This window comes from Leuciscus leuciscus (assembly GCF_965113295.1).
Source record: "Leuciscus leuciscus genome assembly, chromosome: 19".
NCBI classification, from domain to species: domain Eukaryota; kingdom Metazoa; phylum Chordata; class Actinopteri; order Cypriniformes; family Leuciscidae; genus Leuciscus; species Leuciscus leuciscus.
This window is the reverse complement of record NC_138743.1, coordinates 27644240-27663093: the sequence shown is the minus strand read 5'-3', so window position 1 is coordinate 27663093 and position 18854 is coordinate 27644240. Positions and strand designations below refer to the sequence as shown.

The window sequence follows — 18854 nt, the reverse complement described above, 5'->3', positions numbered from 1 at the left end:
TTGTGTATAGTTCACCTAAAATGAAAATTACTGTGTGAGAATAAAATTCCATCTTTACAGAGTTTTAGTGTCAGTACTACATTAAACTACTATATATATTGTTGAATATAATGTATAATAATGCAATGGGGGAATATTTTTGTGGCCTACATTATTTTAAATATATCTAGTCAGTGACAGAGTGCAAGCATATTCGTATAAAATAATTCTGTATTTTCAGCTTCAGAATCATGAATATTTTTTTTTTTATTCTGGTGTCACTATTGTCCTGTGCATTGGGTTACCAGCACCAAGTCCAAGCCTATTCATTTCCACCCCCAATGTAATATCAAATTTAGCATTTGAATCAACGGTTCATTTTTTGTTAACCTTTTACCATATGTCTTGGTGTATCGCAATAATATTGTATTGTGAGTTCAGTATCGTGATATGTATCGAATCGTGACATGAGGGTATCGTTACACCCCTTATGCATTTTAAACATTTCAAGTTGTATAAATTAGACAGGACAGTGAAGGAGACACAGAAAGCAATGAGAGAAGAGAGAGGGAAACAGGAACAGGAAAGGACCTCAAGTTACCCAGAATGCTATATGTAAATTATAATTTGCCTAGATTAATAAATTGTTCATTATTACTTAAAACCTAATGAACTTATGTTAACAAATTGACCTTATTTTACAGATTTATAATTTTTGGGTGAACTATCCATTTAAGGGAGATGCATAGGGGTGCATTTCAGGAGCCATTACGTTGCTGTGAAAAGATACATTTACAATAAATAAAAGGTTCAGATAGAGCTTATCTTGGGGAAATAAGTGAGTTTCAAATGTCTCGATTTGTATTCCAACACTGGCGGTCCTTGGAAAAATGCTACTGTTGTGGATATTTACAACATCGAAGGCTAGATATCGACCATGTCTGACAGCTAACAGCATGAAAGTTCAAAGCTCAGATTTAGAGTGGACTTCTGTGAAATGAGATGTAGAAATGGAGAGCAGACAAGAGCAAAAGAACCGTGTGAAGGAAAGAAAGACGCATAATTACAAGGAAAAGTTCAGGGAATGGGAGAGAAATGTCTATTTAAAGCCGTCACACTTTCAAGAGTCTAAACCTGTTACAGCAGAGAGGGTGAGAAGGGCTTTCCTCAACCCTGCTCTTTTTTTTCTCTCTTCTACACACAACTTTCTGAATTATGCAAATGAAATAATTCTAGAAGTTGTTAAGAAGGTTCACACTCAATCATGGCAAGTGACTCTTTTTCATTTCTAAAGATTCGTTAAATATGGGCAAAATAAAAAGCTCAGAGAAGGGAAGAATGTGGGGGAAAGACTCAAAAAATTTTTTTAAATAGTATTGCATTTGACATATTTACTTTGATACGAATAAAACAAGCCAAAAATACTTCCAATTAATTTAAGTCTGTTTCTTTATGTCTATTCTGTTGATTGTACCTGGGCAGCTGGAGCCAGGACACCCAGAGGGGGGCGTAGTCATCATTAGGCGGGGGTAGTTTGATGTCTCCGGGTGAAGAGGGCGAGAGAGCGCAGGGGGAATGCAGGGGCGGCATGCAGTCCAGGGAGCTGTCATTAGGGGGTCTCATTTCTAGTACCCGCAGGACCACCGGGGACGAGGTGTTCTTCAGGTTAGCCACAGCCTCGCTCCGAGTCACACCCGTCAGCTCAACCCCATTCACGTTTAGAAGAATGTCACCTAGGAGACGGGATAGACATTAATAAAGATTAATAACAGAATGATTATTGCACAGCAGAGTTGTGTTGTTGGATGTACTTTTGTTGAGTAGATATGATTTATTGCCAAGTTCATTTTCCTCACATTTTAATAGAATAATGTGGATACAGGGATCGTGCCCAATATGATCAGAGAAGATTACTAAGAGTTTAAATTGGGTCATTTTTGATTTCATATTGTCTTTATACATTTGATATTAATTATATAAATATTAGATCAGACATGCACCTCTGAGGGTGAGATGAGAGAGAGGCACTGTACAAACACAAACATTCTCTCTCTCTTTACTCATATGTCTTTACTGTCACTTTCGATTAATTGAATAAAACTATAATTTTTTTATATTAGCGTTAGTGTATTGAATTGATACGATTTATCAATTAAAAATACATTTCATTTTAAAACGTCTATTTAATTTTTTCAATATAATTATGGCATAGTATAACACTAGAGGAAAATATGCAATACTTTGCAAAGCTTGAAATGGCTGAAGTGCTGTATTCTACCTTTATTAAGAATCAGCTCGATAAGACAACTGTTATTACTGTACACATTTTGAATGAGAATGAGAAGGATAACTAGTAACCTAGCAATATTTTACCGCAAAACTCTAAAACCCATTTTCTTCCAAATATTGGACCCTCCCAGAACCTTTTGTATAATTCAAACTCTGGGTTTACCGTACCTTTATACAGCAAAAAAAAAGTCGAAACACTTTGATTATGTGTGTATGTGTCTGTAATTGATGCTTTAAACACACACACACACAGAGGCGCACACACACCAGCCTGTGCATGATCACACTTTCACACACCTACGTTCATGTCATATGTGACAGAAATAAACCTTCCATAGGCTCAGTCGGGAGCTGATAGAGCGACAGTAAGGCAGGTGTATGTGTGGGAGTGTGTCATTTTCTAGTGTTATTTGCATATATTTACAGAGCTGATGACAGTCATGCATATGCAGTAGCAGGTGTGTCTTTGTTTGTGTGTGTGTACTTGGATTCAAAAGGAGGAAAGATCAGAGGGGCACCTTGGAAAGAGGTGTGTGGCTTTGTCAGATGTTCCTGAATAGGTTAAGCACTTTGTGAGGGTGTACCTTTGCAGATCGAGCCCTCCTGTCCCACCACTCCATTGGGGTCGACGTTGGTGACGTAGACGGGCAGATCCCACCCCCTGCTGCTCATCCCACCGGCAACCGTCATACCGAGAGAATCATGCGGCTCCTTCAACAGAGTCACCGACTTCTCGTAACACGCAGGCTTTTGGCACGAATCCTGGAATGGAGGAATGGGAAATGAGAGATTAATTCGCTAAAGTTTTGTGCAATATTTCAGTGCAAATGATTCGGTTTATGACATGTGGTTATCTATGACTTGTTGTTGGGCACGGATTGATGCTTCCCTGACGCCACGCATAAGAATAATGTCTGAACACATGACTGCCCGAAGCGTGTGTTTGTAATAAATGTTGAGCTTGCAGGATGCTGTGATATTGCTGACCGCGGCCAAATTCTGCCTTGGATCCCCTCCAAAAACAACAAACACAGTCGCTAAGTTCTAACTTAATAAAAAGCATTATTAAAGTTCAATAAAAGGCCTGTTTATATTTAGTCTGAGCCTCCGGCTAGAGCAAATCAGATCTGGAGTTAGTGTGTCAGGCTTATCGCTAGAGAGAAAGCGAGAGCGTGTGTGTGTGTGTGTGTGTGTGTGTGTGTGTGTGTGTGTGTGTGTGTGTGTGTGTGTGTGTGTGTGTGTGTGTGTTAGGCCGTGTCTAATTCGGAGGAGTGAAAAGCCTCTGACTATATGCTGCCAGAATGTTTTCACCTCTCTTAGTGTGTAAAAGAGAATTAACAAGAGTGGTGGAGAGATAAAGGAGAGGGTTTGGTTTGGTCTGGTTTTATAGGGGTTGAGCATTTGTCAATGTCATTTAAAAAAAACATACAACAGGAAATTACATCATCGAGAAGAACCCTGCAGATTGTCATTACCGTGTGTCAAGGTTAATAAGTCTATTAAAATATCGGTAACACTTTACAATAAGGTCTCATTTATTAGCATTAGTTAATGCATGAACTAACAATGAGCAATACATTTGTTACAGTATTTATTAATCTTTGTTAATGTAAGTTAAAGGAATAGTTCACTTAAAAATTAACATTATGTCGTCATTTAATCACCCTCAAGTTGTTTCAAACTTGTATGAATTTCTTTCTTCTTCTGAACACAAAGGAAGTTATTTTGAAGAATGTTGGTGAACAGACAGTTGATGGACCCCATTGACTTCCATAGTAGGGAAAAAAAAAATACTATAGAAGTCAATGGGGTCCATCAACTGAAGAAAAAATCATACAGGTTTGAAACAACTTGAGGGTGAGTAAATGATGACAGAATTTTTATGTATAGTTAATGTTAGTTCATAGTGCATTAACTAATGTTAACAGATACATTTGATTCCCATAATGTATTAGTAAATGTTGAAATTAACTAAGATTAATAAATGCTGTAGAAGAACTGTTCATTCTTAATACATGTTAACAAAGTAATTAACTAATGTTAACTAATGAAACCTTATTGTAAAGTGTTACCAAAATATCAGATGATTTGGCAGTTTTATTACCTTTTCATGTGGTGTGACCAAAGACTTTGTTTATGAATTAATAAATCAAAACTTGTTGTTGTGTACAGATGTTCACTCACATGTAGCCAACTCAAGTTGGATAAAAAATATATTGCATTTTACTTGATGGCTTCACCACATTTTTACAGTCATTAAATGTACACTTTTCTTATAACATTTTTAAATCTCATTAAACCAACATGAATACAAAGTGTACATTTCTAAGAAAATGTTTTAAACTACTTTTTTTGTTGTTGCCTTTTTCTTTACCTTGGACATTATTAAGGTGCGCTCACATTAGTTACATTTTGTGTGCCCTTTGTTTATTGACAACAGTGCAACAATGTATGAAGCACATCTCACACAAAAGTTACTTTCAAGCCAAGCAGCTTTCTGCTGTTCAACATGGTGAATCCACATGAGCAGCTTCAACCCGTTGGGAAATCTTCTTCCCCATGCAAATTTCTCGATCGCGTGGATTTCTATTAAAATGACTTGATTTCACCCACGTAAATTTGTCAAATAATGGTAAATGACTCCGCAGTCCGCACCTTTATTTGTCATTGACTCTTAAACCAGCAAACCATCACAGATTGGTCTGCGATGTTTTTATCAGCAGAGGAAGGAAGGGAGAGAAAAATGAGTAACGATGAATTTGAGTTTTATTAGAACAAGGAAAGTTGTCAGTGCAGATATTGAGCAGCAGAAAATCCCGTTTAGAAGACACTAAAATCCACCCTGCCACGGCTGTGTTTCTTCCTTCTGGGTTTTCTTCTGTTAATAGGTTTGGAGACGGCTGTCTCAGAGGAGTGTGTGTGTGTGAGCTGGCTGATTGCGCGATTCTTTGATGTAGAAGCAATAGGCTTTCAGATCTTTTTCCTCAATAAGAGAATGTTTAGTAAAGTGGTGCAGAGGGACTGGAAATAAATAGTGTGTGCGGCTATGCTCATGAAACCCACCAGTAAAGACTGCTCAATATCCACAGGCGAGTAGGGCGGTGGCCCTTCCATGTTCCATGGCGCCTCCTGTAGGATGTCCGGAGTAGGGATGTGAGTCTGGCGGGACACAATGAAGTGGACGCGGTCCTCACTCGCCTGTAGAACACGTAGCAGGTGCCATTAGTGTCCTGCCTTATGTGATTTTTAGGTTAATACATGAGCTTATATAAATGTTGAAACATATGCTAACTAGGGACAAGATAACCAGCTTGACGGGAACATTTCATTCTAGAGAGCATTTGATTGGACACAAATCTTTGTAGTGCAAGATGAGTTATCAGTATTTATTAAAAAAGAATGAAATGTTAAATATGTTTAAATATTGGTATGTTAAAACTAACATTTAAAATTTCATAAATTATGAGATTAATCATTATATGTATATATATATATGAAGAGTTCAGATGCAAAAGCCTCTAAGTGCCATCTGAAATTTTCTTCTAGAATGATCATTTTTATAAAGCTTGTATATTTAAGTTAAATAATTTCACTTAAATGACAATTAATAGGTAATATGCATTGCCATTTAAGTGAAATTATTGAACTTAAATATACGAGCTTGATAAAAATGATCATTCTAGAAGAAAATTTCAGATGGCACTTAGAGGCTTTTGCTATATATATATTCAATTAAATAACTTGACATATTTAGTTTTCACTTTATAAATTATTAGATGAAATTATTTAGCTCCCTTTATATTGTATGAAGGAGATCCCTTGCAAGATGTTCTCAAAGATAACAAACATGGGCTAAAAGCCACCAAATTTCATGGGGCCTTTAACATTGGTGTAACGGTGTTGGCCTAACATTTGCCGTCTACCGCAGAAACCTTTCGAACTCTACAGGAGAGCAAACAGAGGACAACAACTTCCCTGAGGAACGAGCAGTTCAAAAACTGAATTTGAAATTTAAAATAGTCCGTTCATACCTAAGGAGAGTGTGTGCGTAATGTCTCATTACTCTCCGGACGTCTAGGAAGCACAATTACCAGATGTTGTGACTGCCAATGCCCTCCAGCTCCAGCTCAGTGTGCATGTGTGATTATATCTCAGAAGTGTGTACTTATTAAAGAAAAACTAATATATATGGAGATTTGGGATCCATGCTGCAGTCTGCGTGTATGTGTGAGCTGAAGGAGGGCACGGGGCTCTAGTTTTTCCCTCTCTGATTTATTTATCATTTCCTCTTCATCCATTCCTCTCGTTCCATCTGAGTTCTCTTCTCCGTTAACCCTTTTCTGTTGACAACCTTGTAGCTGATGTTGCTTTCGAGCGCATACACTCGCATTGAGAGCCCATGGAGTTCTTGGGAGTTTAGTGCTCTTTCGCTGCCTCTTAAATGAGTGGGCCTAGCTTGTTATCGCACTAATTGGACTAATTTAATCAGTTTCCTGCCAGCAGTTAATCTATGTCAGAAACTCCTGCTGTGAGCGGCCATCTTGGTTCCTTCGAGACCAATCTGAACCAGACAGGAAGCAACGAGCTGAATAACAACATTCAGAAAGACCCACCACCACACTGAAATACATATCAGATCACACACTCACTAAACTCTCTTACACACCTTCATGTCGTTATGACACACCTCCAACCACCGAGATGATAAACTGCCACAAACCTTATGTAAGCTCTATATACTTTGCAATACTGCTCAAGGGACATCCAATTTTATTTGGAACCATCACAATTGGTTTTTGGGACTCAGACTTGGTCTAGTTCTTGGTAAAGTCACCGTGTTATGAATGATTTACTGAATTAGACCCCACAGGTTAGGATTAGAAGGCTTTGTAAACATTTATTCTTTAAAATGCTGAAAGGGCCTAGCAATAAAAGTGCTTAAATTTATATTAGGCTTTATGAATGACAACAATTCAAAAGTGAAGCTGCAGAAAAAAATTAATTTATCTGCTGTTAAACTAAAGGCCTATTTACACCAAGCATGAAAATTTGTACTTGCAGTTTGGTCTTTTTTTTCTTCTTTTTTTCAAGCACTGAAGTGGGTTACTACTTCTATTATTATTATTATTATTTTGATTAAAAGATTAGCTCTGGAAATTTGATGACTTTAATTTGTTACATTGCTGGAGAAGTTTCAAATTAATGCTATGTGTAAACACAGCCATAAAATTAATGGTTTGCGGTTAGGACATTCTGACAAAATGTCTGCTTGTCAATGAGTTTGAGCCAATCCCATAATTCTGAAGGAGCTGATGCAATTACTCCATTAGTTTAGTTGTAAGCCTGTAATTTGGAAGTCAAAAACCATGATTATTTGTGTCGTGGAAACAAATGTTGGTGAAAATGACGAAATAGACGAAAGGAAATAAAACTAAAGAGCTTCTCACAATCTGTGTTGATGAAGAAAGACTGATTCTTTCACTATATTACCGCCGGCACAGCTGTTTAAAGGTGATTTAAAGGTGTTTTACCTGCATTGTGGTGATGAAATTTCACTGCAATTTTAGATTTATTCCATAAAAGTTGCTATTGTCAGACAGACTGTATTTTGCTAAAGCAAATGAAATCTGTACTGTCATATGGGCTATATTTAGCTTTTTATCATGAACAGCCTGCATTTCGTTTTCATCAGTTTGCACACTTGTATTAGAGATTGACTTCGAATTGCATTGATTTTGAATAGTTCTGATGCATATTCACTATTGATTTGTGCCGTTTGTCACCGTTTTGTCTGTTGTTATACACAGACCTTAATACTCACCACATTACCTTTGACCTCTCCCATAATGCTGCTCACCTGAATAAGCAGCGCGGCATGCTCGGGGGCGCCGTATCGCAGGTCGTGGCCGTTGATGGCCAGCACACGGTCGTCGACCCTCAGCCTCGCGTCACGGGCGGCCAGCCCCCCCTCCAGCAGGTGGAAGATGAAGACGCCGTGTTCGTCAGGCCTGCGCACCAGCTTGATGCCCAGCTGTTCATCTGGAGCCCTCTTAACAAGGACCACATGCAGGCTGTCATCCCGGATGGTGGGGGTGTGTGTGGGGAAGGCCTCCGTGGGGGAGTGGTGGTGGGAACGGTAACGGTGGCGCTGCTCACGAAGTACGGTCAGCCGCAGCAGTGTGCAGGGCTGCTTCAGAGCCGCCACAGCATAACAGTGAGGCACGTTACTGATGTCTATACCATTCACCTGGAGGGAAGAAATCAAGAGAACTGTTGATTTGTTTGTCTTTGTCTTTTTTTGCATTACATTTTCGAAGCTTTCGAGTACGACACTGGTTTGCAACGCTAATGTCATGGGTTCAATTAGCAAGGAATTTACTGCAATGTAAGTCGCTTTGGATGATAGCGTATGGCAAATGTAAATATAAAAGTAGAGAGAAGACAAGAGATGATGGCAATGGGGGATGGTGAAAGGGATCTGGAAATGTTGCAAGCCGAATTGGAACTAATGTTGTAACGTGCACCAGAGCTCAATGTTTTTGAGTGTGCACTAATTATTATAGCAGTAAATACTTTCTGGCTTTCTGCAATTCTAAGGTTTAGAAAGGGATAAATATGCTTCAAATTATTTTGAGTTTGATATTTGATTTTGATATTTTGAGAAATCTGATTCCGCTTTCAGCTGCCAGTAAGCTGTAGTTTTCTCATTTTTAGGGATGCACAATGTATTACCATATCAGTTATGTCGATATTTAGACCTTTTTAGTCGATACTGGACTTTTAATTGTGCCCATGCTCATTTCTTCCAATTTTTTTTTTTTTTTTTTTTAAACATATAGACCTTTTACATTTACACCTTTGCCGGTATCTAACTCTCACTTAAAGCTTATATTTAAACTAATAATTTTATGTGAAATTCACTAGTAGTGTCTAAAAGAATTTCTGATATAGGCCATAAAATCTAAATAATTATATACTTTAGTTAAATTAAATGTTAGTCTAATCACTACATCCCTGCTTATTTTACTTAACACAATTAAATTCAATTAAACAATTCAATTAAAAATTAAAACAAAATGGATTTAAAAAAATTGGATTCTGTCATGGCTACATGCAGAATCCTCACACACTTCCCTTCTGAACAACAGATGGCGAAGCCCATGACGACATGTGCTATCAAAACCAGGACCATTCACTCCTACTGTACAATGACGTAACATTAGATCTAGCACACATACGCACCTTGAGGATCATATCCCCAGGTAGCAGTCTTCCATCCCGAGCGATGACCCCCTCTCGGTAGATATCCTGAATGAGAATGCGTACCAGAGGCGTCTCATTGCCCCCGACAATGCTGATAGCCAGAGGTTCACAAGGATCTGCCCTGGTGATCTTAATACTGGTGAGCTCACCATCAGGGATTAGATGATGCAGCTGAGGTAATGCAAATACTGAGAGAGAGAGAATGAGAGAGAATGAGTATCTATAATCAGTGAACTCCCACATGATCATTACTTTCTGTGCTACACAAACAAGGCATCTGTCCAGACCAAAGCAAGGCCAAACATGACTTCAAGCCTTAAAAAGCATTACAGTGGTCCATCAGAGGAAGGGAGGAAGGAAAGGGGAGGGGCAAGACTTTATATTCTTTATATTCTGAATATAAGATTTATATTCAAGATAAATCTAACAATTAAAGTGATGAAGTTAACTTTTGTTTCTATCATTTTACCCACTAATATGCATGATTCAGATAAACTACACTCTTAAAATGCAGGGTTGTTTCAACCTTCGGGTTTGTCCATATTTGACCCAAACATGGGTTGAAACAACCCAGTATTTTTTAGACTGTACATTCAAAGATCTGGGGTCAGCACGATTTTTGGTTACTCTTTATTTTGACACATTAGACACTCTACTAACTATGAGTAACTTTGCAACTACATGTCAACTGACTCTCATTAGAGTATTAGTAGACTGTTAGGTTAGGGTTAGGTGTTAGAATATAGTCGGTAGAATATCTGCCGGGGAGCATCAAAATAAAGTGTTAGCAGATTTTTTTTCCAGAAATGTAAGAGATTAATACTTTAATTCAGGATAGCAAAGGTTTCAAATAAATGCTGTTCTTTTGAACATTCTATTCATCAACGAATCCTAAAAAATCACAGTTTCCACAAAAATATTAAGGAGCACAACTGTTTAACATTGATAATAATAAATGTTTCTTGAATCAACATATTAGAATGATTTCTGAAGGATGTGACACTGAAGACTTTATATATTGCTGCCATAGAGCTAGAGTTAGTCAGACAATTATGAAAATATATACATACTGTACATTTATTTAGAAAATGCTCATTCGTTTGTATTTGTTCTGGGTGAGAGATTTGTACTGCATCTGTAACTGAAATGACTGTAAACTACAGTCGGATTCAGTAACAATCTCTGTGATTTGTCTCTCCTTATCTTTATCCATCCCTTCTTTCTCCATTACACACACTCTCTCTCGTATCCGCCTGTTCTCCACAATCTGCAGTTTCTCTCTTTCAAAGTCAATATTTTCCTCTCATCTCCTCTGATTGCTTGCAGGGAGAGAGAAAGTGAAGCTCATTACTACTGCAACCAGTGTGTTACATAACGAACGAACACACACACACACACTCATCAGTATTTTCCTCACACATTTCCAATCTCTCAAGCAGTCTTTTTCACTTTTGTTTTCATTCAGAAAGCAACCCTCTCACTCAGCGTTCATCTGTCCAGTCCCTCTGTCCCGACACACTGCTTCATTTCCTCTCTGTCTTTCTCTGATAAGTCTCCTCAGGCTCCATCTGCATTATTAAAGGACCATATGCTACTGCGGTGCTGAGCGGACCCAAACCAGACTGTCACCTTCTGACACACACCCTTTATTATCCATTGATATTGTTTTATCATGCTATTGAACGCTATTGATGGGAAACTTCATTCCTAGAGGATGAGAACATGTTCGATTTTGTCTTTTGTAGCTGACCATTTCTTTGCCATTTCAGGTTCTTAAAGGGATAGTTCACCCAAAAATGAAAATTCATCATGTCATTATTTACTCACCCTCAAGTTGTTCCAAACATGTATGAATTTCTTTCTTCGGCAGAACACAAAAGAAGATATTTTGAAGAATATGGGTACTATAGAAGTCAATGGGGCCCATCAACTGTCTGGTTACTGACATTCTTCAAAATATCTTCTTTTGTGTTTAAGCTTATCGTTATGACACAAACAGCTTTTTTAATATGCTATAATGCTTCATAACAGCAGTTACACAGTTATAACCAAACATTTTTCATATTTATAAACTTGCTTACATTTGCTAATTTCATAATGCAAAAAATAGCAACTTGAAGAGATAAAATTTAACTAAAATATTGATGAAATCTAATTGATTGAAGGAACCATATGCAGCCATAGAGCTAGCTATGCCAATATATATTCTTACTGTAAATGTGTTCATGTGTTTGCATTTGTTCTGGGTGAAAGATTAGATTCATGCTGAACCCGTGCCTGAACAGACTGTAAACTACAGCTTCGGTAACAATCTTTGATTTATCTCTCCTTATCTTTATCCATCCCTTCTTTCTCCATTACACACACTCTCTTTCTCTGTTGCTTTCTCTCCTATCTGCCTGCTCTCCACTTGGTTTGTTGGTTTTAACTGGTTTAATTTGGTCTAACTGGTCTCCCAGCTGGTCTTCTTCTGGTCTAGCTGGTCTCCTTGCCAGGTTAAGCTGGTGTTTAGCTGGTCAACCAGCTGGACTCCTGGCCTGACCAGCTGACAAATGCCCAAATACAGTACTTGTAAGACACATACACTTACCCTCTGGTGGTATGTTGGCGTTTCTGAGGTTGTCACGCTCCTCTGAGGTGTCGTTGGCTACTGCTGTCCCGCTCTTGGTTCTCCTCAGGACACTAAAGGCTCGATTCAGACGCCGAAAAGAGCGACTACGCACCGACGTTCTGTCAAAGTTGCGATCTGTGAATAAACGTGAGAGAGAGATATGAAGGAACTGAGTGAGAAAGAAGGAGAGAGAAAGTTCTCTGCCTAGACATGCCTGGACATGTCCCTCACACATCCTTCTGTCCACTTACAGCCAATCACAAATGAGTCGGCACACAGTAGCCAATCAAATTTTCTCTTTTTTTAGCACTAAAATACATTGCACCTGCAGGCCAAGCAATGAACATCTGAAGTAAGCAGCACCTGCTGGTGCTGTATTGTGGACACTGCAGTAAGGTTATAACTTCTTCAGGTCACACCTGAATCAGCACAGAACAGTGCAGGACACTTTTTTATCTGTTTATCTAGGTCTGTTTATCTAACTTAATCTATAGATCACATACAAAAGATTCACATTATAACAAAAATATAACTACATTATGTTACATATGCCCTGTTTAACATTTTTAATTCACCCAGGACGCTGAGAGACCTGCCAGGTGATCAGTGGAAAAGATATATTAAACTGTTGAGAATTTACTAATGATCAGTTAGGAATAATAAAATATAGTAAAGTTAGTTAATGTTCCTATTAAATAAAGTTGTTATAAGTGTGGATTGATTAAAAGTGGTAGGGCTGACATTCTGGGTCAGAGGTTGATGAGTCTGTAAAGGTCGAAAACCCTTGCAATACATGTTTTTCTGTCTCATTCCTCAACTCTTTCAGTCTTTCTGTCCTGATGGACAGAGTTCTGACAGTGGCATTGACAAAATTGGAGGCAGACAGCTTGTTCAGCTGCAGTGTCACACTGTTTCCAGTCCCAAAGCCAGAAATGCTGGTGCAGCAGCATTTATTGTCCCCATTCTTAAGGCTTCACATTTCGAGGGGACGTCAGACAATGAAACGTATCTGAACTACTTTGTGGAGGTCAGGAACAGGCCTCATAAAGTATTCATAAGGCATATTTGAACGTTCTCTATCTCCTCCTCTTTGTTTCTTTAACTGCAATATCAATTTGCATGTCTCAGTTGAGCCTTTTCAGACTCAAACTGAAAAGTCTGAGCCTTTTCAGACATCCACTTTGAATTCATTTTTTAAAACTACATAAATGGCACATAAGGCAACTTTGAACAATTGACATTAGTCAGATTAGCTGTTTCAGTAAGCATGAGGGAGAAATACAAATAATCATATTGTGGGGGACATCCTTTAATGTACTTTTTTTATTATAAAAAAAATAAATAAATGCAACTTTTATTCTTAAATTAAAAAATTATATATATATATATATATATATATACATATACATATACATATATATATAATTTCGACAAATACACACATACACAATTGTGTGCACTCACACTCACTCTTCCTGGAACCGCTGCGTGCTGCCAGGCTGGTGGTGCTCCCGGATTGGCTGTTATCTTCCACGCTGGGCTCATAGGCGGGGTTAACCAGGCCAGGCTCGTCTGATAGGAGGGCGATAGCAGAGGAGGGGCATCCCTCCCCGGGCAGTGCCGCCACAGTGAGTTCTGAGGTGCTGTCTGTGCAGTCTCCCTCCTGAGAGCGCCGCTTTCTCTCTGCGGAGAGGCCATAGTGTGACGCTCCTTTACACCTGTGAGAACACAAACACACACACCGACAACTAGGTCAGCAAGATGCATTATCATACTGTGAATGTGTCATCATCTATGTGCCAATTAGCAAAGCAAAGTCACGTAGAGGAGACTGAATTATCACATTGTTGCAAGAGTTGTACTCGATCTTTGTGTGTGTACAGTTGTGTCGCTGATGTGTTTATGCTGGTGTCGCAGAGAAGATCAACGAACAAATACGTTTCGCCCCAGGAAGCATGGGAAACAAACATAAAGACTAGAATATAAAACACCTCACCTTTGAAATGAGATTCCTTACCTTACAAAACTAACCATGTGCAAAAGCTATCTCTTACTGTACTCATACATGCTCACAGGCAGATGCCGGTGTAGATTACATATGAGCACATTCAGAAATAGACCTGCGGCTTGTATTTGTACTCGAGAGCATTCCTCTAATGTCACTATGCTCACACACAGAGACATTGACAAACCAATAAACCATCAGCCCGTGATTAGACACACACGAGAAAACCCTCCCACAAGGTCATAGGTTTTCCTCAGTTCCCTGAATCCCTGAGCTTTACACTGAAACTGCAGTGCGATGTGATCATATCCAGTGAGAAGATATTTGAGATTTTATTTTGGACCAATGAGATTTCAATGCGGGTAGGACTATAGATAGACAGACAGACACTAAACAGTTGGGCAAAAGTTGCAAAATAACAAGAAAATTAAATCATCTCAAAACAATTGTGAATGATGGCACCGCTATGGCAGCTACTGGAGCAGAGCTCTCTCTGAGGGGACGACTGTGAAGAGATAAATCAATGGGTGGACACATACGCACCAGGAGAGATGCCATGCCTTAGGGACCTGGTTTAAAATCAAGCATTTTGTCTCACTATTCATGCCTGTCTACACACACATGGATGCTATAAAGGAAAGAAAGGGGACGTGTGGCACAGAGCTTGACACTGGCCGTATATCTCACTTACTACTGACCACTGATTGGAATGCCTAAGGTGTGCAAACTTAATAACCCCTAAAAGAACAACGGCGGCTTTCACTCAGGTTCCATTACAGTGCTGATGAAACACCTCAAATCCTGTTGGCAACCTGAAGACAATTACCTCACACTGCTTGATTGACATTGTTTCAGGATAAAATTACAGCTTAGGAGATTTCTGTGATGACTACCACTAACACTTTCATAACCTAACCCTGATATTTTATCGGACGATACAGGTAGAATGACAGACAGAGACACAATGGTACATAGACAGACAGAGAAACTGGTCAGAAATGTATAATAACTGAGACCTCTTCTGTGGCCATCAAAAGCAATTAGAGTGATTAACTGAGAGGGAACATCATCTTCTTGTATTATATAACACAGGGGCTTCATGGAGACCAACCAGTGGTTAACTGATCTGGGACAGTGTTAGTTCACTTCCCCCCTTGATTCTTGTCTGTCAGTCTGAAACTGAAGTGAGTTGCATAGTTAAAAAGTCAATTTTTACTCTTCTCTAAGAGGAGAGAGAAGAAACATGGGGTTCATGAAGGGTCATTGCTTTTTTTTAACATATAATTGTTAAAGGGGTGGTATAATGCTCTTTTCACAAGATGTAAAATAAATATCTGATGTCCCCAGAGTGTGTATGTGAAGTTTTAGCTCAAAATACCCCACAGATATTTTTATATAGCATGTTAAAGTTATGCACAAAATGCAAAAATGCACCGTTTTTGTGTCTGTCCCTTTAAATACAAATGAGCTGCTGCTCCCGGCACAGAGGGTGGAGCTTCAACAGCTTGTTTCCTTTTACCTCACACACACATGCACTGAACATTTCAAAAAAAACATTTAGCCTTTTATGTTCAAACCGGAGTCAGAAAGATGGAGAGACTCAAGAAGAAGTGACAACGATGTAGACAACATTTCTGAATGGTTAGTTGATGAATTTATGTAGCTTATGTGTAGTTATCTTCTAGTCATTGATTAGCATATTCTGTCTTGATAATCTATAAATCGTGTTCCGGGGGTGGGGTTTATGTAAATTTTAGGGTTTGTGATGTCACTAACCCGGGAGGAATGTCATGTAGTCCCTACCAGCCATTTGTTGTAGTCCTTAAAAAGCAATTTCTTTAAAAGAAAAGATCTCCCTTTGCTTTGAACTTTGAGCGTTGTAACTTTGCAGATGTTGTTTATGCTCAAACAGCAACATTACACACTAACTAAAGTTAGAAAAGTGAAATCATAATCAACCACCCCTTGAAACAAATTTACTCATTCCTCAGACCCAGAATTGTCACGACATTAGCTGAAATATTTTTTTTCCCTATAGTTTGTTTGTTTGCTTGCCTTTTGGGAGCTTGACAGCCCATAGTCACTATGAAATTACTTTTGTGTTCTACAGAAAGAAAGAAAAAATATCAGCAATAGAATTTTAATTTTGCCATTGTCTTTTAGTGGAACAAGACAAATTCTCACTGAATGATCATTGAACTCTGAACGCTGTAGCAAATTATACTATCCGTTTTAATAAGGACAAATGCTCTATGCAGTGTGTATATATACAAGAGACTGAGAGAAAGAGAAAGATGCAACACAATGGTCTTGTCTGTTCCTTCGTTAATGGGCTTAGGCAGATGTTAATTAAAACAGGCTTTCCTGCTAGAGATAAAGCAGCAATCTGTGGTCTGAAGTCATAAGCCGTGTCTTTGTCCTGACACACTCACGTGCATGCAGCCACAATAACAGCAATGCAGAGGTTATTGTTTAATCCAAGCATCTCATTATATGAATGATGGCATGTGTCAGTCACCTTGCACCCAATTTCCCCTTTCATTTATATCCTCTCACACACATATACACAGCCATATGGACGGGCAGCAGGGCACAGAGCAACAGAGAGAGAGAGATTAACAACTCTCATGCACTTTTCCATCGCTCTCCCCATGTTCCAAACCTTCTTTTATTCGTTCACGAATGAGTCGTTCACTATGAATCTTCCCTGGACACTGATCACTAACTTTCTTTTCTCATTCCCTTCGCTGTCATCCATCCCACATTATTGCAGTTTATATGTACCTTCTACTTTCTTAAAGGGACAGTACATCCAAAAATTATCATTATAATCATTGTCATTATTTACTCACCCTGATGTCATTCCAAAACATGTATGCTGTTTTTTTTGTTTTTTTTCATGGAACACACTCAAATATGTGACAATCAAATATGACAAAAAAGACAATCAAATATGCACCTGTGTCCTGTTTGGACGTCAATAACATGAAACATGATTGATAGAGTGTATTGTAACCACATATCACAACATCAAACTAACCCTAACCCTCACACAAGCCTAACCCTAACCCTAACCCTTACCCTTACCCTTACCCTTTTTTGAGAGAGAGAGAGAGAGAGATGCTCTCGACAATCTCTTTTTATCTAAAACCTAACCCCTATCTTCTATCTTCTATCTTGTTTTCTATTTTCATTTGTTTTCCCTGTTTTTGATAGTGATTATGGAGATGTAGGCCATAGCCCAGTGAGACCTTATAATGACCTTACAAAAAGAGGGAGAATTATGTCCTCTTCTCTTAATAATAATGAAATTAATCTCCAGAATATTCTGCTGGCTACTTACAGCTCGCACACACACGCTCGCACTAAATCCAGTACACTAAATCTTCGACTACATCAAAACACACAATGGTCTGAATCTAAGTCATCAAAACCAGATTGACGCTTCAATCCTCTTTTGAGTGAATGGATTATCCTGAACCTACCCAAATAACACAGCTCTAAGACTGGGATGTACTAGTCTTAGACACACATACAAACATATTTCCATCAGAGTGAGATATCAGACTCAATTCCTGAAACTGTCCCAAAAAGATCTGAACTCAAACACACACATTTAGTGTGTGTGTGTAAACACATCATGTACCAGTCATATGTTCAGTGTTGCAGGACTGACTGATTTTTAACTTATTCTCATGGTGGAAATTCGTATTTTTATATTCATCACACAGACACACACAGACATTTCTCAAGTATATGCTCTTGACTACAAATTATATATATATATATATATATATATATATATACAGTATATATATATATATATATATATATATATATATATATAAATAAAACATTATATATGTGTATATTTGTCACATATATCTTGTATGTAGAGTCTGAACTATCATGAAAAATCATTGAAAGTAATTATGCATTCCTTTTGTATGCGCATGATCTATTATTTTATATAGGCTATATCATTTTTATGTGCATGATAGATTATATTATATTATATATTTTGTACATTTCTCCCATTTTCTAATAACTATCAATATAATGTTATTTACATGATTAACTGAAGACATATAATAATTTCGGATCTGTTTACTTTTTCATGTAGCTAACTAATAATGCATTCCTTATGTGTGTGCAATGTGCATGTGTATATTATATTATATTATATTATATTATATTATATTATATTATATACTTTTTTGTATTTTTGTCACATTTTTCTAGACTGAACTACCATACAATGTTTATTGACATATATTTAATTGAAGAAACTATTTACTTTCTTTTTGCAGAGTTAATTATGCTTCCCTTAGGCCTGTATAATATCATATAGATACACAGATAATGCTTAAACATGTGAGATATTCCATCCCTTCCCCCTGGAATCTCCACTGCTAGCCTGCTAATCCAGACCCAAGCATCAGGATAACACACGACTGACACAGGGAGGAGAGGACAGAGATGTCCTCATCATAACTCACTGCTGAACCACTGAGATAGAGAGATATACTAAATCACGCCATCACCAGACGCAATCAGCACTCTTATAAGTAGCTACACCATGCAGCGGACACACACAAACACTCGCTTACTCACACACTGCAGCAGTTAAAGAGCTAGAGACTAGTTGTCCGACAGACAGCATTGCAACGCAACGCTGCACCAGCACAAAATGCATTTCTGACAAAA

At 38.2% G+C, this 18854-nt stretch overlaps 1 protein-coding gene across 6 annotated transcripts in view; it reads right to left on the bottom strand.

Annotated features, from left to right (window-relative positions):
• lnx1 (ligand of numb-protein X 1) overlaps positions 1 to 18854 on the bottom strand; it is a 41785-nt gene that overhangs the window by 2073 nt on the left and 20858 nt on the right. For 4 of the 6 annotated variants that reach the window (XM_082147568.1, XM_082147573.1, XM_082147572.1 and 1 more), the window contains 7 exons: positions 13607 to 13860; positions 12122 to 12277; positions 9511 to 9719; positions 8126 to 8515; positions 5332 to 5466; positions 2853 to 3030; positions 1454 to 1712 (listed from right to left, as the gene is read on the bottom strand). In XM_082147568.1, the coding sequence (XP_082003694.1) occupies positions 1454 to 1712; positions 2853 to 3030; positions 5332 to 5466; positions 8126 to 8515; positions 9511 to 9719; positions 12122 to 12277; positions 13607 to 13860 (1581 nt within the window). The remainder of the gene's footprint in view (positions 1 to 1453; positions 1713 to 2852; positions 3031 to 5331; positions 5467 to 8125; positions 8516 to 9510; positions 9720 to 12121; positions 12278 to 13606; positions 13861 to 18854) is intronic. The other 2 variants (XM_082147569.1, XM_082147571.1) reach the window with 1 other exon arrangement.